This window comes from Giraffa tippelskirchi, chromosome 13, assembly GCF_054371585.1.
Source record: "Giraffa tippelskirchi isolate mGirTip1 chromosome 13, T2T-mGirTip1v1.2.pri, whole genome shotgun sequence".
In the NCBI taxonomy this organism is placed as follows: Eukaryota; Metazoa; Chordata; class Mammalia; order Artiodactyla; family Giraffidae; genus Giraffa; species Giraffa tippelskirchi.
The window spans coordinates 78906203-78928318 of record NC_137287.1 but is presented as its reverse complement, the minus strand read 5'-3'; the positions used below and the strand labels follow the sequence as shown (position 1 = coordinate 78928318).

Below are 22116 nucleotides of genomic sequence, written 5' to 3'. Positions count from 1 at the left end.
GCCCCATCCATGCTCCAGACACAGCACTGCGGGCCCCAACAGGCTGGAGAACCAGGGCAGTGCTGCTAGCCTTCCTCGCAGCACACCCTAGACATCTATTTGGTGAATAATCGAGAAAAAGAAAAACCAAGCATTAAGGTAGAGGGGGAGCTGGTGAAAGTAAATTGACCTCAGGGCCTCTTGTCGGGCCTCCCGCTCCCCTGATGTCCTTGCTGTCCTGTGGGTTCACCCCATGGCCAGTTACCTCCCCAGTATGAACCCATGCCTGCGGACACAGCAGAGGCAGGTAGCTGGGGGTTCTCTAGACATGAAAGCCATGTCCATTCCCGGCATTAAAGATTAACCACAGGGCTTTCCCTGGGTCTCTGTTAACAGCTCCATCATTCTTGCTGACAGCCTGGCTCCACCTCTTAGCCTTCTTTCCCTGGGAGCAGGTGCCTCATGGGGTTCAAGGACTCAGCCTCTGAATTCCAGCTGCCTGAGTGTCACCCGTAAATCCCATCCTCTCGCAGCTGGTTTATCAGCAATCAGGTGGGAACCCTGACCTCACAGGGTCACTACAGCACCCAAAACACTGGGCACCATGATAGGCAAGCTGCCTTTCCTCCCCCTCCCCCTGTGTCTCCCACCCCCATCTTAGCGCCCTTTCCTGCAGCCTGCTCTCTGCTACCATCACTCGTTTCCATTCCTGCTTCCAGCTGGACTGTTACTGACCCACAGTTAGGCTGAAGGAAGCAAAAAACATCAGAAAGGCAAAGTACTGTATCCAAGTCATTCAAGGGTTTTGAAATTATTGGGGGTGTGTGGATATGTCTGCACACACATAAACAAGTATGTTTGTCTGTATCAGCCTCTGTGTTTCAGTCACCGTACAAGTGTGTGTAGGGGTGAAATAGTGGTTCAGCAAGGCTTTGCACAGTTTTCTGTAGATCCCAGACTTGGAAACACACCCTCCCCTGGTTCCCTTGCTTTCCCTGGCTCTTCCTTATTCCCCTCCCTGAGTTGTCTTGATCTCCTCCAAATAAGCTCCTTGCTCTGGAACCTCAGGTCAAGGTCTGATTCCATGGGAGTCTAGAGGCTGGCAACACAGCATCCTTTCCCAGACTCCAGGGTGATAGAAAACCTGCATCCGTGCAGGAGAAAGGGGGTCTTAAAATAGCGTGAACTTACATTGACCATTCAAGGAAGAACAGCCCTCCGTTTTCTCTGTTTCTGATATTATGATATATGATGTGCAGTGTGCGATGTGACAGCTGGGCTCTCAGAGTGGAGCCAGGAGGTTTTCTGTTACATAAGTAGCTCTCAGGCTCCACACAGTCCAGTCTCAGCCAGCACTGCATCCCCAATCCAATTTAGATTCTTTCCAGTCTTTCCTGACCTCTCACGAAGAATGTCAATGGGAGCATTTCCTGCAGTCTGCTTTTCTCTCCTCTCTACTTTCCTCCACTTTGTCGAGGGTGTTGCATCCTCTCCTCTGGCCCGGATGCCTCGCAGCACCCTGAACACCATACCCCAAAGGCTTTTTTTTTCTCTCTCAACAAACTCTTTCTCCAGCCAGCTCTCAGGTAAATCGTTTAGGCTCTCCACATGCATTAATTTTTCTCTCAGTTCCCAAAGTCTCTGTAATAATGAAGAGCTTGGGAGCTGACTTGACTGATCCTCAGAAGAAGATGGTGGGCACGCAAAGGGAGAAATGTTAATATTTACACATTAATAACTTTTGCCCCATCAAACTTTCCTCCCTGGAGCATCCTTGCTGGTTCTGTGCATCAGGGTCCAGTGGTCACGTGGATTCTTCAGAAGCTCCATCCATTCCTTCGAGTGTCTCTCGTTGACGTTTCTGGACATCGTTTCTCAGTTTCTTGCCGTGTTGCCTGGCTGATTCTGACTGTGTGCTTTCATGCCCCTATTGGCAGACTTGAGTTTGGAAAATGGGTAACTAAATATTCATTTGTTAGAGGTGTTTTTCTTTCACTAGCAGCTGCCATCTGTTCCTCTCCACCTCAACATAATCCCTCCCTTTCCCTCCAACATCCTCTTGAGACATTTCTGTTCATTGTTCTTTATTCATTTGTGCATTCAACGGGCAGCCAATTTTTGAAAGAAGAGAAATAAGTGATTCAAAAATAGAAATAATAATAAAAATATTACCCTTAAGTAAAAGAGAAGTGGAAAGAGGTTTTTATTTTTTAAGAACATACAAACAATACATGAAATATTGGGAAGTAACAAAGAAAGTGAATGTTTTAAAAAAAAATTATCTAGATGCAGGAAGGACAATTAGGGCATGGCTGAGAAGATGAATAATAACTAAAGAGCTGGAGGACAGCCCACGACAAAGATGAAGGGTATAAATCAGAAGCGGAAAAAATGTTTGCCTGATTCTATTTTACAGACAGTCCTTTAAAGCGTGACGTGTCACTCGAATTTGTTTTGATGTGCCAGACTTCTCTGGCGTCCGTTCTGGGCTTCGGATGCAACTTGCGTGCTCAATTGCTCAGTCGTGTCCAATTCTTTTGCAACTGCACGGACTGTAGCCTGTCAGGTTCCTCTGTCCATGGAATTTTCCAGGCGAGAATACTGGAGTGGGTTGCCATTTCTTCCTCCAGGGGATATTCCCGACCCAGGAGGTGAACCTGGATGGATTCTTTACCCACTGAGCCACGGAAGAAACCATTTGGATGCGACTTAGGATATGTCTTAAGAGCTGCCATTCAGGTTACCTCCTGGTTTACTGGAGGACTAGTGAGTTCCCAGAAGGAACATTAGTTCCGAATGCCAAAGAGAGCTGAGGACCCAGAACACGTCTAGTTCTATTTCCATCCACCACGTGGAAACATAAAAACACAGTCCTCAGAATGGCACTCTGGTCTGTTATTTGCCATTTAAAGTTTCTGCAGGGATGTGGCTTCATGCCTGCCTCTGCAGAGACGAGGGATGAGCCTGGACCATGATGAATAGTAGTCATTTGAGATCCAAAAGGCATTGAAGTTGATGTGTTTGTCATCATGTTTTTCCTTTGTCCAGGTCCCATATAGACAGAAAACAACATTACTGGCCCCTGTTTCAAAGGCAAAATGCATTCTGCATTGTATATGAGCTGAGTGGTGTCAAGCAGCTATGATTGCAGCGTGGGAGTTGTTTTCGCTTGCTTTGTTTTGACTTAAGTCAAGAAACAATGAGTATGCTTGTCATTTTCTAAACATTATGGCCCCAAACCACTTGGGGCTGGTGGTCTTTCATCTCCATGGGGCATTCCACCCAACAGCCACCTCTGCGGGGATGCCTACAAATGTCAGAGTTCTGCTGGCTTTCTCTGAAGCCCGCCTCTGCTTTCAGAGCTCTGAATAAACTGCAGGGCCACAATTTACTTCTATTGTCATCTCTTCAGAGAGACAGAGAGAAATACAGCTGCCACTTTAGACGAGGAGCCCATGGGAAGAGTACACACACAATCAGAAAGGCCCAGTGCAGGATCATTCAATTCAGCTGCAATCAAAGGGAGGGAGGGAAAAAAGAGAGAGAAAATCCCCGTCTCATTATTTCTGCACCAGTGTTTGAGGAAGGAGCATGCTGCTAACTTTGTGAGGGAAAAAAAAAATCTGTATTTTCTTTTATCATTTAAATAGAGTATGCTCAAGGAAGAATCCATCGTTAGAGTGGGCTGTTAAAGGGTCAGTCATAAGGGGCAGGGCACTAATTTCTGATGATAAAAATGACATATTTTATCTCCATTGTAAATAACTATCAACCCCTTTGAAGAAGTTGTAATAGAGAATTCAAGACGAAGAAGTCATAGCAAACTGTCTTTTGCTATGTAACCAACCATCAAGGTGCAGTAGCTTACAACCAGCTTTTTATTTAGGTTTGTTTTTCTTTTTTTGGATGTGGCCCTTTTTAATGTCTGTGTTAAATTTGTTGCAACATTGCTTCTATTTTTATGTTTTGGGTTTTTTTGGCCAGGAGGCATGTGGGTTCTTAGCTCCCCAACCAGGGATCAAACCTCCACCACCTGCATTTGAAGGGGGAGTCTTAACCACTGGATCGCCAGGGAAGTCCTGACAACCAGCTTTTATAACCTCCTGATTATCTAGCAACCTGGGATGGTTCAGCTGGGCAGATGTGCTCCCCTAGACTGGGGTTACTCAAGGGGGTGCCATCAGATGGGGGCATGGCTGGGAGCTGATCTGTCTTAGAAGGCCTCACCCACATGTCTGGTATTTAATGCTGGCTGTTGGCTGAGCTGGTGAGGGTGACTGGGCCCTGCACCTCCAAGAGGGTAGCTGAGTTTGTTCACGGGTTGCTGGCCACACTGCTCCCGAGTGCAAACCCCAGGATACAAGCACTTTTCAAACTTTGATTGTGGGATATTTGTTGTAACCCACTGACCAAAACCTGTTGCGCAGCCATGCCCATGATCAGGGTCGGGCAGCAAGGAAACAGTGCTTGTGTTTATAGAGAGGGATGAATTGGGACCGTCATTCTGACAATCGACTGTGAAAGTATTCTCGGAAATACTTTTATCTGTTTCTATCAGACTGAAATTAGGGTACTTAGAATCATGCAGTCATGGTGCAGAAAGGATCTTAGGTGTCTCTGAGTCTAAACCCTTCCTTTGACAGATAAAGCAACTTAAATTCAGATAGATCACCTTTACGCCCAAGATCACATGATGAACTTGATAATCCACTTGTTATGAAGACATGAGAAAGCATCTGGAATCACTGAGACAGTAGTTGATTTAGTGTGTAGAATAGGTTAAAATGATTTTTACTGATAAAAAAAAAGAAAAACCGTTTCATCAGGACTAGACAGTCTGGAAAATATTTTAGGGAAGAAAAGATGGAGCTCAGGTCAGCAGGTGAATAATAAGAGAAAACCAACTGAAAGCTCAAGGTATCATGTTTTCCTCTTATTCCTTTAGATTCACAAGGTAGTGCTTCTCAAGTTGTTTGCATGTGAATCACCTGGAATCTTGTTAAAATGCCAATTCTGATTCAGGAGGCAGAGCCTGAGGTTGCAACAGTAACCAGCTACCAGCCGAATCTGATGCTGCTGGTCTAAGGACCAAGATGGGCTCTTCTATACAATTCCTCACCTCTCATCTCTATTTGGGCTTCCCAGATAAAGAACCCACCTGCCAATGCAGGAGATGCAAGAGACTCAGGTTCGATTCCTGGGTTGGGAAGATCCCCTGGAGGAGGGCACGGCAGCCAACTCCAGTATTCTTGCCTGGAGAATCCCATGGATATAGGAACCTAGCAGGCTATAGTCCATGGCATTGGGAGTTTCCAGTAGAAAGAATTCTCCAGCACGTTTGGCTTTTGGAGGCAGGAAACTAGCATTTGAGAAAGGCCTTCGGGTAGTGAGTCACTGGAGACTGTTTATAGAGGCAGCTCCCTACTGTGGAGGAGAGAGCAGAAGGCGGTGGGCAAGCCTCAAGTCCTCTGCCTCAACCATCCTGGGCAAACTAACCAGAAAGGCAGGAGGAATTTAACGTATGAAAGCTGGGACTAAAACCTAGGGAAGTGCAGGAAAAGCAAAACAGTATTAAAGTGAGCTGACTCTTACGACACCAACTCTTCGGGTTATTTTTAATTTTTTCCCTCTTGGAATTGACAGCCAGTTTATGTTCATTGGTTAATTGGTTCCGTTTATTTTGTTGTCAACATCATTGTTTTTATGCAAGCTAAGAATGCCCGACTGCCTTAAATACAGGCTTGGTTGGCTTTCAACTTGATTTACCTAAATCACTCAACTGGAAAGCAAAGATTTCTTTTCACTGCTTTCTAGTAGACCTGCACTTCATTCTGTCCTAGTCATTTGCCTAACCTATGACCTGGGCCAGGTTACCCTCTCCAAAGCTTCAGTTTTCTCATCTGTTAAAAGAGAAGAGCAATTCTGCCTGCACAGGATGGTGGTTAAAGACTGAAAGAAAAGACATATGTTAAGCAGCTCACTCTCCTCCTGCTTCACTAAGACTCTCTTCATTGCTAAAGACTAAATTCTATTCTATTCCATCAATTTGTATTGAAGTTTCACTATGTGCAAAAAAAAACCATTGAAGATTTCAGGGGACATATAGAGCTAGTAAAATGTAACTCTTTCCTTCTAGCCACTTTCTGCTTTGCAGGAAGGTGGTCGGATAAAGAACTCTTAATAAATAATCAGATAGTGGTAGGTATTATTTGCAATATAAAGCATGCTATGTTCTGATTTTACAGAGAGAAATTATTCTCTGTTTTCCTGTAATTTACATAACAGAAGTTGGTTCCATAATTCACACTCAACTGCTGAAGTGTGCAAAATTCCCAGCAACTGCTACGTTTGATGCAATTGTATTACACTCAGGAAAAAAAAAAAAAAAACCTTTGAATAAGCTCTAATTGATTCTGACATTCTGAAGATTACAAGAAAGAGTTGGAAATAATTTGGAAACTGCTGATTTGTATTAGGTATAGATTTATTCAAACAAAACAGAGAGATGAAAAGTTTTCGAAGTGAGATTATTTTGTCGATTGGACATGACAAAAGAAAAAAATATAAATTATTTTTCCAAGCTTTGAAAATCCCATTCTCTTGTGATGAGACTGGACTAAGAGAAAAAAACTAACATTTACTGAACATCTCTAAGTGCCAGATATTAGGACGGAGTCTTCATTTATCATTTTATTTGATCTTGTTGATGTCCCAAAGAATCCAAGAAAGCTATTGATCAGCAAAGGAACACCCATTAGACTTGCTGCAGTAAGGAAGAACTCAGTTTTGAGAGAGAATGGTTTTAGAGCTGAGTTAGGTGACTTTGAAGAGGATCTTGCAAGGGAGAGGATTTGTTGGAATTGGGCAAAATTTATGATTTATTATTATTTATTTCAGGTTAGTGAGCACACTAAGGGGAAGATTCTGATGGAAATTGTGACAAGCAGGCTGTTTTTTCCCTTTTACTTGAGTCTCCTGCTCACCCCTAGTGTCTCAGGATGAGACTGTATTTGGAGGTGGGGACACCTTTGAATAGGTCATCGAGAGGGTAAATGAGGTCATATGGCTAGGCCTTCATCCCATGTGACTGATGTCCTTGTAAGGAGAGAATACTGGAACACAACAGGGAAGGCCACGTGAAGACAAAGGGGTAGACATCCACCCACAAGCCGAGAGAAGCTTCAGAAGAAACCAAACCTGCCACAACTTGACCTTGGACTCTAGCCTCCAGAACTGTAAGAAAATAATTTCCTGCTGTCTAGGCCCCCCCGGGCTGTGGTACTTTGCTATGGCAGCCCTCTCAAACTCATACAGTGGGTTCAGAGTCTTTTCTAGAAGTGGGCACTTCCAAAGAAGAAGGTTAAGTAACACATCCAAGATGACATGGCTGTGAAGGTGACCCAAGAATCCTAGCTTCAGTCAACTGGATCTCAAAACCAAGCTCTCATCCATGTTGAACTTTAAAGCAGAAATAATTATAAATACGGACTAAATAGAAAGTACTGGGGCTTTGCTGTACCTTTTATCAGATGGTCAGTTTCATGGGGCAGGAAAATAGCACCGGACGCTCATGGGTTTTTTTTCCTACATCCTCCAGTCTAGGTTAGCATTGACTGTTCACAGGATATAAGGACCAGAAAGAGAAAACACTCTTGTGTTTCCTGCCCTCTCCTACCCCAACCCCCAACACCTCTTCAGCCCAGACCTTTTGTGAGTGCAGAGACTCTGAAACTTCCAACTGCCAATACCTGCAACTCATCACCTGAGTGGGTTCCCAGGGCCCTGGAGCCCATTTGGCCTTTGTTCAGGGCAGACAGGAGGCTCTGGGCAGTGAGTAACCCTGTCTTCCTGAAGCAGCTCTTAACCAATGACCCATGGAGTTGATGGATAAATTCCCCAGCACTGTCCTCCCTCAAGCAGAATAACCCTGCTCCCAGTAGGACTGACCCCTAGATGCCCATGGAGGTAACTGGCTTGATGATTCCCTTGTTATGGCTGCCATCCCTCCCCTACTGGTGCTCACTGTATCACCTTCCAAATTGCTGTTTGCACTCAACTCCTTGTTTTCATGTTACCAAGCCCAAACTCATTCTGCTCACCACGCAATAGGCCAATAAATCAGGAGACGAGTTGTTGGAGCAAGGAATGATGACTTTAATCAGAAGGCCAGCAGACCGAGGAGATGACAGACTGGTGTCTCCAAGAACCATCTTATCTCAGGATTCAGGGCTTCCCTGGTGGCTCAGACAGTAAAGAATCTGCCTGCAATGCAGGAGAACCAGGTTCAATCCCTGGGTCAGGAAGATCCCCTGGAGAAGGGAATGGCAAACCTCTCCAGTATTCTTGCCTGGAGAATCCCATGGACAGAGGAGCTTGGTGGGCTACAGTCCATAGAGTCGCAAAGAGTCAGACATGACTGAGCAACTAACACTTTCACTTTCTCACTTTCTATACAATAGAGAGAGGGGTAAGGGGCATTCAATGGCCCCTATCAATGGTAGAGCAGAACTATTAACTGGTTTCTGGTTGACAGTTGCTCACTTGGGAGGAGGAGGGGCCCATAGGGGTGCCCAACCCATACTGAGTAGCACTGTTATAGCCGGGGTCTCTCTCTCAATGGAGCTGCAGGCCAGAGCCAGAGAGGGAAAGGCCCCTTATGCCTTGGGTCCCACCTGGGACCGCGGCTACGTTAGGATGTGAATTAGAGACTTGAAGCTCTAACTCCTGCTCCAGTACCTCTGTGGACCTCTAGTTCTCTTGGGCTAAAGGCACGTTCCTCAGGCTGACCTTGAAGACCCAGCATGACCCGGTCCTTATCAGGGTTCTCACCTTTAGCAACAGAAATAGACCCTGAGTAACTAAAGCAGAAAAGTGATTTATTAGAAGGGCTTCCCGTACAGAATCAACTGGAAGGCAGGGGACCAGGCTGGTTCAGAACTAAGCAGCCAAGGCGCTGCTGAAAGAACACCCATGTAGGACACCCCTGGGGACCCTGTTGCCACCTTGGTCCTGATCACTCTCCTGGGGCCAGATTCTGCAGCCAGACTCACCCCCACCGACCGCCCCACCACCAACTGAATGCTTGGCTATCAGCAGCCCCCATGGGAAAGTCCCCATCCAGCACATGCCTTCTTGGCCCATGCTCAAGTTACAGCCTGCGAAAGAGCTTTAGGCCTGCATGCAAGCACAGTGCCAGGATGTACACATCATTCTCCCTGCTCCAGGGGCACAGGCAGTGAGAGTGTGTGTCACATGCTCAGTCATGTCCAACTCTTTGCAGCCTGATGGACTATAGCCCACCAGGCTCCTCTGTCCATGGGATTCTCCAGGCAAGAACACTGGAGTTGGGTTGCCATGTCTTCCCCCAGGGGAATCTTCAGACCCAGGGATCGAACCCAGGTCTCTTATGTCTCCTGCACTGGCAGGTGGGTTCTTTATCACTAGCGCCACCTGGGAAACCCGCAGCGGGAGTGGGGACACCCAAACAGGCACCTTGTGCGCAGATAGTGGGTGATCCAGAGCCAGTGCCCTCCTATCCCCCAGGCCCTTCCTTGCCCTGAAGTCAAGCCAGCCCTCCTTCTGCCATCAAAAGTGATATTCTCTGTTCCCCTCTTCTGCCCCGTCAATGCCCATTGCTTCGGAATTCAGGTCAGCCTTCCTCTCTGGGAAGCTTTTCCTGAGACTGCAAACAGGTCAGATCCCCCACAAATGTAGGTGCAACAGCTGTCCTCTAAGAACCACACCCCTTGTCCTTGCATCCATACTCAGCCCTTCCTTGAGGTCAGCTCCCGAGGGACCAGGGCCATGTCCATCACCTTTGCTCACCCCCTGTGATCAACGCCAAGCAGAAGTCCCAGCACATATTAGGCACCAAATGGATAGCTGCTGAAGAAATACACGAGCACATTCTTTAACGGTTCAGTTTAGCACAGCTTGTCAGTAGCTGAAAGCATTACCCTTTGGGCTTAGAGGCGAGGCAGCTCGGATTTTGCTCTTTTTTTTTAAAGCCACTCGTAATTTTTCAAAAAATGGTTACTAATTTATTTGTTCATTCATTTCTGTAGTTTATTTGGCTATGCCAAGTCTTAACTGCTGCATGTGGGATATTCGGTCTTCATTGTGGCATGTGGGATGTTTAGTTGAGGCATGTGAACTCTTAGTTGCAGCATGTGGGATCTAGTTCCCTGACCCAGGATTGAACCCCAGGCACCCCGCCTTGGGAGTGTGGAGTCAGCCACTAGACCACCAAGGGAAGTCCCAAAGCAGCTCAGATTTTCAGTGAGATACCTGTCCTCTTGTGACAGACACTAAAATAATCCGATGAGACCTGTGGCCCTCTTGATTATATGTTCTTAGAAACAATTGTTTTCGTGTACACCCATGGTGGATTCATGTCAATGTATGGCAAAACAAATACAATATTGTAAAGTTAAAAAATAGATAAATAAACTAAAAAGAAAGAAAAACAATTGTTTTAACTAACCTTTTAAGAAGTTTTTTACATCATAAGTGTGTTCAGCTTCAGTGCATGTATCAGGTAATGACTGCTGTGTAACAAATCTCCCCAAAGCCCAGAGGCTAAAAATAACAATTGGTGAATATAGTCCATTCATCTGTGAGCTGGGTGGGGTGAGCTGGTCTAAGCCAGGCTCTGATGAAGGTGGCACTGCTCCTGCCAGCAGTGGATGATCCTGGACACATGCCCCTAGTGACAATGACCAAAGCAGAGGAGTCAGGGTCCCCTGTCACATCTGCCTACTTGCCTTAGATGATCCAACCCAAAGTCAAGAGGTGGGGAAATACATTGTAGCTACAGTGAGGGGTGAAAAATCAAGGCCACCAAGGCAATCAATCACAAGATCAGAGGTCAAGTACATGATGAGACACATTTAGAAGAACAAATGGCCAGTTGACATTCATCTTCTCAGTCAGAAGGTAGATTTCCTTTGAAAAGCAATATCCTTCAAAACTGTCAAAGAATCAAAAGTAAGAAAAGTTTATAAATTGTCACAGCCAAGAAAGAATAAGGAAACATGAAGACAAAAAAATATAAAATGTGGAATTCTAGATGAGATTATGGGACAGAAAAAGGACATTAGATAAAACCTAAGAAAATTCAATTAACTTCCCAGGTGGCACAGTGGTAAAGGATCCGCCTGCCAATGCAGGAGACACAAGAGACTCAGGTTCAATCCCTGGGTCAGGATGATCTCCTGTAGGAAGAAATGGCAACCCACTCTAGTATTCTTGCCTGGAGAATCCCATGAACAGAGGAGACTGGTGGGCTATAGTCCATGGGGGTCACAAAAAGTCGGACGTGACTGAGCACACACGTGCAAGTATGTGTGTATACAAGGGCAGATTATTACTATTAGTTAATAAAAATGTTTAGTTGTGAGAAATGTACCAAACTAATGCGAGATGTTAATAGGAAACAGAGTGTGGGGAACATGGGCATCCTCTGTACTTCCAACTTTTCTAAAACTATTTAAACAAAAAAGCAGTCAGGTATGGAATATAGTTTGTGATAGCAAGAATAATCTGTCACTCAGAGTCATCAAATACATGACGTTATTACTGTCTTACAAATGTCATATTTGCTGCCTTAATGGGGGGATGGTGGAGGTGGGGTCCCCCTTTTCTGGGACTCTATGATCAGTGATTACTTTCACTTGAGAGGTGCTGGACCTATGTGGGGAGAGCTCCCATCAGCCAGAAGGAAACAGCTTCCTGCAGTTGCCCGGGAGGACATGAAGCTGCCTGACCTGCCCTGCCCTTAATCCTATCCCTAAAGTGAACTGAAAGTCACTCAGCTGTGTCTGACTATTTGTGACCCCATGGACAGTAGCCTGCCAGGTTCCTCTGTCTGTGGGATTCTCCAGGCAAGATTACTGGAGGGTGTTGCCATTTCCTTCTCCAGGGGATCTTCCCAATCCTGGTCTCTTGCACTGCAGGCAGGGATTTGAGGATCCTAACCCTAATCTTAATGCTGGCCCTCAGTGCCTTCCTTTGGGCTCCCTCTAGCCCCACTGCAGTCTCGTTCCTCTGAGCACCTGCACCCTCTAGTCATTCCTCTTCTTCTGTTTCCTCAGCTCTACATAAAGTCAGACTGGATAAGTTCTAGACCCGACACCAAACTGTTAAGATTTTGGAATAACACAATGCCAACAGGCTGACTTAAAAATCCACACCTACAATGTGATCAGGGGGGCCACTTCAATTTCGTGTATTCCTCAGAATCTAATTTAAATCCTACCTCCTTCTGAGAAGGCTTCCTCGACTGCCCCAGCCTTCATCATGTGTCCTTCCTCTGGACACATGACATCCTTACATCGCAGGATAATGTACCTGTGTTAGGGCATCTTAGCCTAACTGTGAGTGCCTCGGAGGAAGAGACCAACTTGAATACAATATATATCCTCCAAAGATTAAAGGGAAGCTAGGTCCTCGGCCCCCAACCTCCACCGGCCAAACACCCAAGGAAGACTCGTGCTCTGCGCCCCTTCCCTGGGGCAAAACCGGCTGTCTGAGGCTACAGGCAGCTCACCGGCATCGCTGCTGCCATGGCAACCAGCGTCCCTCAAGCAGACCATGCTCCATGGAGTCCTGGAGCAGCTGCTACCGCTGGTCTCCACCAGTGCCATTTCTGCTTCCCTGAATTTGATATTTTCTGGGATAATAATACAAATTAAGGTATTTGCTGGTTTCTATTACTATTTTTTGGTAAATCGCTTTTTCCATATTAATGCATGGGAAAGAGATAGTCAGCAAACATACCATTTATTTTACTGAGAAAAAGCTTTAAATGCTCAGTCATATTTTTCTAATACAATTCAGCGCTTCCAAATTTATTTACTGCCGCCTCAGTAAGCCCAAGTAAATCATTCTTTTATACACGCATGCCATGCCCTTGTTGAGAAGAGATTTGTTAATACTCTGTTTGTTGGATACTGACTATACACCTAGAACAACTGTAATGAAATTCTAGTTTACAGTGGAATGAATACTAGTGAAGAATTCTTCCTTCATCCTTCAAGGAGTTCTAGTTTAGAGATGCTGGGGAAATGGAACAACAAAGCAGGCTAAAGGGAACTTAAGCTGACTATCCAGTCCCTAAAATTCAGTTTCCAAACAACAGTTATAAAGCATTTTAAAACTTAGGTTTTATTGCATATTTAGAAATATAATTAATTTCATAGTTTTTTCTTTGACTTCTCCCAGAGAAATTTTTGGAGCCTGGGAGTTCGTGCATGTTTTCCACAATTAAGATTCTTCCTCATGTATGTCTTTTTAGTAAACATATGCATATATTTACATAAAGTATATGATTATATGTAATTATATATAATATATGCTTTTATACACAACATAAGATATATAAAATATATTTTTAAAGTAAATATTTCTATTTTGCTTATATTTATATATAATTTATATTATTACATATTTGATAAATCATATTATTAAAATGTAATAAAAGATAAATATAATAATATTTTGTATTGTACATACTTACATATAATTTAAACGTTAGTCTATGGCTTAACATATAATGTAAATATAGAGTATGTATAACTAAATATATAGTTCATACAAATTAATATACATGGAAAGTGAAAAGTGAAAGTTGCTCATTCATGTCTGATTCTTTGCGATCCCATGGACTATACAGTCCATAGGATTCTCCAGGCCAGAATACTGGAGTGGGTAGTCTTTCTCTTCTCCAGTGGATCTTCATGACCCAGGAATCAAATCAGGGTCTCCTGCGTTGCAGGTGGATTCTTTACCAACTGAGCTATCAGGGCGTCCATTGTGGATCAGCTGGTAAAGAATTCTCCTGCAATGCGGGAGACCTGGGTCCAATCCCTGGGTTGGAAAGATCCCCTTGAGAAGGAAACAGCTACCCACTCCAGTATTCTGTCCTGGAGAATTCCATAGACTGTATACTCCATGGGGTCACAGAGTTGGACACAACTGAGGGGCTTTCACTTAATATACATAATGTATATATTTTAGTAGTAAGGACATCTCTAATGTAGACAATTAACTGTGGCTTTAAATGTCAGAAAATGCACATGTTTTACTAATTACATTTGGAGAAAGAGGGTGATATAGAGGGGAAGGAAGAGGAGAGTAGGAAAGGCCAATTCAAAGCTGGAAACAATTTTTGAGATTATGTTTTACTGGCCTGGAAGACAAGGTCCAAAGCAGGCATCACTATCACCCAGCTTGCCTGTGACTGAGCTGTAGTAAACAATGAATAATGCTTATCTTTTTTTTTTTTTTTTGGCCATGCCATATGGCTTATGGGATCTTGGTTCGCCAACCAGGAATCAAATCTGTGTCTCCTGCAGTGGAAGTGCAGTCTTAACCACTGGACCACCAGAGAAATCCCAAAACCACTTGTATCTCTACTTGAATTGTGAGAAACCAGGAAAACACTCGAAATCTCCACTGTACACACCCAAAGTCAATTACCAGAGCTTTGGCAGCACCCAGCAATCAGCAGCCAGGCTGTCCACAGGCCCTCCTCTCTTCCCCCAGCCAGCCAGGAGGCTGTCCACTGGTTTCCAGAATCCTAGATGTTATTTTCTTCTCTAGCTCCATGAGCAGATTGAGAATTGTGTGCTGACTTTTTAATTAAAAATAGTAATAATTAAAGGACTAAACACAGAGTTGACTGGAAACAAACCATTATTCTTCCTTAATCACTTAAGGCTGAGCAATTTATCTTTCTATTTGGCAAACTCTCAAAAAGAATAAATCAATGTTAAATCTGAAATTCAATGACTCGGAGGTTTTGGACAAAAATAAACCTCCCAAGGCATCACAAAAAGGCAAGAACCAGGATGAGTTCTACCAGTGAAAACAGACCATCAATTTTACTAGATATATACGAGCTAACCCCAAAGCACCTTAACTTCTTTATGCCATCTTTTAAATTTTTTATATTGATTTCATAAAAATGTCCCCAGTTATTCAAAAGCAAGCTCACTTTACATATAAAGTTTTCTGGTAAAAAGCAGATACGCTCTGTTTCATCACCATATTGTCTAACATTTCAAGTTGTAGAGGTTTAAAATGCCTAGTACCTATATTCAAGCACAAGTAATGTTCCAAAACAGGTGATTATCAGCTTGAAAGTCTTTCAACTTGCATATGCATGACTTCACAACTGACAAAGCATGATCGAAAGTGTTAATTCATTTGTTTTTATTATGTCCTATATTCCTAAAACTCACAGAAGTAACTTACAAAGTATTGCTCATTGTAGAAAATTCAAGAAATATATGTAGGAAGAAAACCCTCCATATCAAGCCCATCTTTCACTTTCACCTCCAGGGGTGACCATTATGATAAGTTTGTTATCTCTCCTTCTGAAAGCATGCTGCCCTAGAAAATATAATGTGAGCCATAAAGGGCTACATGATATTAAATAGCCACATTTTAAAAAAGTAAAAGTGAAATTAATAGTATATTTTGTGTAATCCATTATATCCCAAATATTATCATTTCATCATGCGGTCAAGATAAAATTATAGTGAGATGTTTTGCATTCTTTGCTGGTACTGGGTCTTCAAAACCCAGTGTATGTTTTATACTTGCAGAATATCTCAGTTCAAACTGATCACATTTCAAGCACTCAGTAGCTATATGGGATGGTGGCTATCTTCTGGACTGTTCATCTCTACATGTTTCTTCCTATATAGATCAAGAGTATGGTGTGTGTGTGTGGGGGGGGCATGTGTGAAACAGAAAAAAAGAGACAGAGGTGTAGGATGGTAGATCAGTTAAGAGTTCTTTGCTGCCAGTAACAGAACTAATAATAGCTTAAATAATAAAAGCCCTAATTAGCCTGTGTAACAGAAATCAAGACTTCCAAAGCTATCATTTCCAAGTCTGGGCCAACAACTAATAGTCAAGGCTCTGGTTTGGTGTCTCTGCAGGTCTCTCAACATTCCTCATGGTTGCAAGATGGCTGCTGTCAGTCCAGAAAGTACATCTTCATCTATCAGCCTCCAAAGACAGGAAGCAGGATAGCTGGGGAAGTGAGAATAGGTCCTCCCTTTATTCATGGAATGAAAAGCCTCTCCTAGATTCCCCCTTTATAGCTCATGGGCCAGAACACATTACATAGCCTTCCCTAATCACAGGAAAACTGGGTAAACAGGTGTCAAGGAGAGTGGGGTCAAGAAGGGGTAGCAGGTAGGCCCCCAGAGATCAAGTACAGCTCTAGGAGTGGAGTTCCCAGCTAAAACAGCATATTCACCTTAAAGTCAGACAGACTTGAAACACACAGCCCACATGGGCTGTGTCAATTTACACTTCCTCCAAAAATGGATTTAAAAAAAACTATGTTTCACCACATCTGCAGCAGCACTGGTGTGACTGGACTCTCAAATATCCCTTTACAGTTTATGATTTTACGAGCACAGCCTTCATTCTGCCCAGAAGTTAGATGACTTCCCCAGGTCATAGCAAGGAGAGACTGACCCAAGAACCACACCTTAAATCCAGGTCTTCTGTTGACACACTGCTTCTTCTGTTCTCAGCTGAGATCTGCCTGACAAGAATTGTTTATGGAAACTGAATGCATAATTATGGAACCTCAAAATTTTATGACCAGTCTGAACACGCAGTGTAAGCTTCAGTCCCTTTCTAGCATTATCTCTGGCCTTTGTGAAAACCTGTGTACCGAATCCTCTTCTGAGCACCAGGCAGACAGATCTTGGGACCCTGAATGACCTTTCTATTGTGATCTGCTCAGGATAATTTCTATTCTTGAAGAAACAATAAAAATCTCACAGTACTTTGTGCTCATCACCTAATGTGATTTGAAAAAGAGGAAAAAAATTTAAAAACCTGTAAGATTGGCATAAGTGTCCAAATTTACTTAAGTCATGATCGCTGAGACTTGGAGAAGTAGAGTGATAGGGTCAAGATCAAATATGTGAGCAGGAACCCAAGTCTTGGATTCTGGGGTGTAAAAGAAGGGCTTAGATGCTAGTGGTGAGGAGAGAATTCCATTTCATTTCTTGTATTATCAAAACCTTCCCAGTGGTCTAGGCACTGGATGTAGTAATAATTACAGCTCACACCTACACAGCATCTACTATGTGCTCATCACCACCCTTTGTATTTGTTATCATACTGAATTTTCACAGTGGTTTTATAAGGTTGTATATCAGTCAGCTGTTTCTTATAACAAAGAGACTTTCAGGAGCCTACAACAGGTGCTCAGTTCTCATTAATGTGTATGTGGTTGGGCTGCTATTCACTTGATTAGAGGAGGCTCAACTAGATGTGGCTCTAAGCCAAGGACTGGGTTCAAGTTTGTTCTGATTATCTTATCACTTAATGACCAATGGGTTATCTGACAGAAGCCAAAAATTCCCAAAGGAAAAACAGAAACACCTGATTCCTTATATATGTAGGTTTCCTATGGTCCCCATACTTATGCTGCTGCTGCTACTGATGCTGCTAAGTCGCTTCAGTCGTGTCCAACTCTGTGCGACCCCATAGACGGCAGCCCACCAGGCTCCGCCATCCCTGGGATTCTCCAGGCAAGAATACTGGAGTGGGGTGCCATTGCCTTCTCCCCCCATACTTATACTCACATCCTATTGGCCTAAGAAAGTCACATGACCAAGCCCAAACTCTATGGAATGGGAAGTATGCTCCACCCATAAAGGCTGAGGAGGACAGAGGGTGACTATCTGCTGTACAATAATTTACTTTAGGAGAATTTTATTATTATTCCTTTTTTTTAAGGTGCAGAAACTAAAATTAGGAGGGATTAAGAAACATTCTCAAAGTTACACAGCTAAAAAGTGCTAGCGTTGAGATGAAATGATTGAAAGATGAGTAAGACTCACCCTGTCTAGAACACGCTTCTCTCTGTTAACACTTGCATTCATCGGCACAACAAAAAAATTCTGGTGTACCATCTCAATTTCCAGCTTTACTTAATCTTTTCAGCCACATCTATTGTCATGTCAAGGAATTCACAGAAACCATCGGAGAAGGCAATGGCACCCCACTCCAGTACTCTTGCCTGGGAAACCCCATGGACGGAGGAGCCTGGTGGGCTGCAGCCCATGTGGTCGCGAAGAGTCGGACAGGACTGAGCGACTACACTTTCACTTTTCACTTTCATGCACTGGAGGAGGAAATGGCAACCCACTCCAGTATTCTTGCCTGGAGAATCCCAGGGACGGAGGAGCCTGGTGGGCTGCTGTCTGTGGGGTCGCACAGAGTCAGACACGACTGACGCGACTTAGCAGTAGCGGCAACCTCCACTGTGTATCTGTCTAACACAAAGGGTTCACACTCATTGGATTGCACAAATAAATAGTATTTTCTCAGTGCTCCTGAATGGGAACTGTAGTCACTCCAGTGTCTGGGCAGAAATGGCAGACCTCCGAAAAGCAAAGAAATTCCACCATGTCCATCTGTATCACAGGATAGAGTGGAATTGAGAATAGGTCACTAGATTTGATAAGTAGGCGGTTGCTGATTAAGCCGTCGTGTGAAATTCCTGGGTGAGGGCATCACCTGACGTGGGTTTCTTTAGAGCGATAGATCTCAAACTGTGGTCCACTGGATCAGCACCAGGAGCACTACTTGGGAACTTGATAGAAATACACAGTCTCAGGCCCCACCCCAGACCTACGAATCAGAATCCGGAGGCGGGAACCAGCAATTTGTGTTTTATCAAGCTCTCAGAGGCTTCTGATGCTGCTTCTAAATTTAAGAACCACTGCTCTAAGGGATTCTGAGCACACAGAGAAACACAGCTGCTACAGTGTTACAGGCGTTGACCTGCTAAAAAGGTTAACGGTTTTCTACTCTACTGTAGCTTTCACACTCTTGGTTCCCTGAGCTCCGCCCTCATTTTACTGCATATACAATGGATGGGTTTGCTTCCAGTCTTAGCCAGTGCCTGAAAGGAGGACCCCACTCTGTATTATCTTGGGCTTTACTTTCTCTAGAGATGGAAAGTTGGCAACATTTTCCTTTTTGAAAAGTATGTAAATCATCTTGGTTTGGATCTGAATCATTTTTTTTTCTTTTGCCATAAAGAATTTCAGTGGGATAATTGATGAAACTTGAATAAAGTGTGCAGATTAGATGATAGTGGTGTTTCAATGTTAATTTCCTGATTTCCACAATTGAAGTGTGGTTATGTCAGAGAATCTAATCGTTTTTAGGAAACACATGTTGACATATTTAAACTTAAAGACATATTTAAACTTAAAGGGGCATACTATTTACAACTTACTCTCAGATGGTTCATAAAAAAAAAATTGTGTGTGTATATCTGTGTATGTGTGGAGACAGAAAAAATAATGGTAAAGCAAATGTGGTAAATATAAGTATTTGGCATGTCTAAGTGAAGAATATGTGGGAATTCAATTTTTCCAACTTTTCCCATTATTTCAAAATATAAGTTTAAAAGGGAAAAGCAAATAGAATTACCCTGACAGTATGCATGCAACCAATTTCACAGACTCTCAAGTTATTATTGCTAAACGTGTCTTCATTATAAGCCACTTCATATACTTGTGGCTTCAAGTTCAGACAGTTGTGAATCCATAGTGAGTGCACAGCATGTTCAGGTTTATCTGGTTCACTCTCTCATTTTACACCTAGTGAAAAGGAAGCCCGAGAGGTTAAGTCTCTCGCCTGGGGGAACACAGCCTGTCAGGATGACTTACCAGTTCAAGTCATCTGTGCCTGGGATCGCCTATGCCAACACACTCTCAAGGTTAGGGATTTGGAAGAGCGTGGTAAGGGTGCTCTCTGGTTTTCCAGAGAAGGTTTCCAGGCAGGAAACAGCTTTGCCTTGCGGTATGAGGCACCCCTTGAAGTGGAAATACTATTTCTCACCAGAGTCATCAGAATAAGAAAGGGCCGGGTATTTCAGGAACACTGAATTCATTTATTTAATGTTTAGTATTTTGAGGACTATGGGAAGGAGCACAGTACAATTAGAGTCAGAAAACTGTGGGTTAAAATTTACCAATTAGCTTGAGCAAACAGCTTCATTTCTCTAAGCCCCGATCTCTGCATCCACAAGAGATGGGTGGCAGTACTTCTCTCAGTGCGGTGACTTAAATCAAATGAAAGGATCCTGGGGGGATGTGTCTGGGGCGATGGTGATCGATGAGTTCTTTGCTCCCAAAAAAGAGGATGGCTGACTTTTGGGCAGAGAAACTGATGGCAAAGGTCCAGCTTGCAAGGGTCAAGAGGAAGATGCCTGGGTGGGGGGTGGGGGTGGGGCGGGTAGAGAGCAGTTCCTAAAAGGAAGCTTCCGAGGTTTCTGACCTAAGACCTAGGATCACAGGACAAGGACTTTTCATTCACACACTCATGGGTCTGGGATGAAGACCCTCTCCACCACCTGGATCTTCAGTAAAGCATATAGAATAGTGAGGTTTCATTTTTTATTCATACATCCTCAGTGGTGTTGGGTTTCCCCCCTGCAATTCCCTGACTAATTAGAAAGGCATTACAGTATAGTCAAGTGCCTTGGTTTCAAACTAGGACAAATCTGCCAAAAAAAAAAAATGGCAATTTGAAATTGTGTGATGTGGGGCAAGTTCCTGAAATTTTGTGAGGTTCAATGCCTTCACTCATAAAATGGTGGGTAATTGTTCCGGTTACCAATGCTGTGTCATAAATCACCCCTGAACTAGAGATGTGAAACAATCACAATTTCACCTTGGCTCATTGTTTTGTGGGTCAAGAATTTGGAAAAGGCTCAGCAGTTCCCATCAGCAGGGTCCCACGTGGTCCCACATGGCTATAGTCAGATGGGCCCCTCCCACACCCACAGGTCCACAGGACCCATGCATAAGCTTCCAGCACTGCAGCCTTAGGGTGGTTGGACCTCCTTATGTGCAACTGGCTTCCTAGGTCTATAGGACCAGGTGAGCTTTCTGACCACCTGATGATATTGGAAGTCAGAGAGCATTTCTTCCTCCACGTCCTACTGGTCATATCAGTTTACAAGTCCATTCAGAGCACAGGGAGGATGTGGGTTCTACCTGTTGCTGAGAGGACCACTGAGGAACTTACAGACGTGTTTTAAAGCTGCCGCTTCCCTGGTGGCTCAGACGGTAAAGAATCCGGCTGCAATGCAGAAAGACCTGGGTTCAATCCCTGAGTCTGGGAGATCCCCTGGAGAAGGGAATGGCAACCCAAGTCAATATTCTTGCCTAGAGAATCCCATGGACAGAGGAGTCTGACAGAGGAGTCCATGGGGTCACAAAGAGTCAGACACGAATGAGTGACTAGCTTTTTTTTGTAAGATTACTGAAATCACTAGACATCCAATAATTGTATTCTACACGCTGAGTTATTTTTGAGATTTCTATAGTTACTGGGTTATAGCAGAACAACAGGGTGCTACTTCTCATCAGTCAGAGAGACTTAAGTAGATGGTATTATTTCATCAAGCCACAGTTTTATAAAAACCTAGTCGCTTGAACCCAGGCTAGTGACTAGTTGAATGCCATCGATTGCTCAGATAACCAGACTGAATACCTTCTCCAGGTCCTTACAATGCATGGATCGCTAGTGTCCCTCCCCAGCACTACGTGAATGTCACTGAATGGTTAGAGGCTGTCTAAATGGACAGAGATATTGATTTTCTTTTCTACCTTTTCTAAAAGCTCTTTGCTTACCAGGTACTGAGCAAACATCAGGCAAATAGCAGACCATGTAGAAACAGATCAAGTAAGGAGCAACGAAGGCATCCATGGCTTTCTGACAGTGAGGCTGATTAAGTTCAGGAGCCCGCAACTCTGGTTTTCTATTGGAAAGTACACACCTTTATTCACACTCTGCTCTCTGCCAATTGATAATACAACTCACCTAGTTGGTACTAAGTAACATCATGGAAAATGTTCCCAACCAACCCACGGAAATGAAGAGAGGTGAACATCTGAAGAGAGGTGAACATCTGTTCAGAGTATGAAGGACAGGGTGTGCTGTGCATTTCAGAGGATGGGGTATGCATGCCAGATGTCGGGGCAAAATTGCTTATAACCTTGGAAATGATAAGAAAGGTCTGTCTTAGTCTATCTCAATGGTGACAGATAAACCAGGATTTCTTTAATATAGAGGACATTC

General features: G+C 43.8%; 1 protein-coding gene across 3 annotated transcripts in view; it reads left to right on the top strand.

Annotated features, from left to right (window-relative positions):
• The window catches only part of PCSK2 (proprotein convertase subtilisin/kexin type 2), a 237542-nt gene that overhangs the window by 88438 nt on the left and 126988 nt on the right, over positions 1-22116 (top strand). Inside the window, exon 1 of one of the 3 annotated variants that reach the window (XM_081554008.1) lies at positions 10025-12672. The exons of the other annotated variants lie outside the window; for them this stretch is intronic. Coding sequence (XP_081410134.1) covers positions 12571-12672 — 102 coding nt within the window. The 5' untranslated portion in view covers positions 10025-12570. Of the gene's footprint in view, positions 1-10024; positions 12673-22116 lie in introns of those variants that run through there. 3 annotated transcript variants of the gene reach the window in all.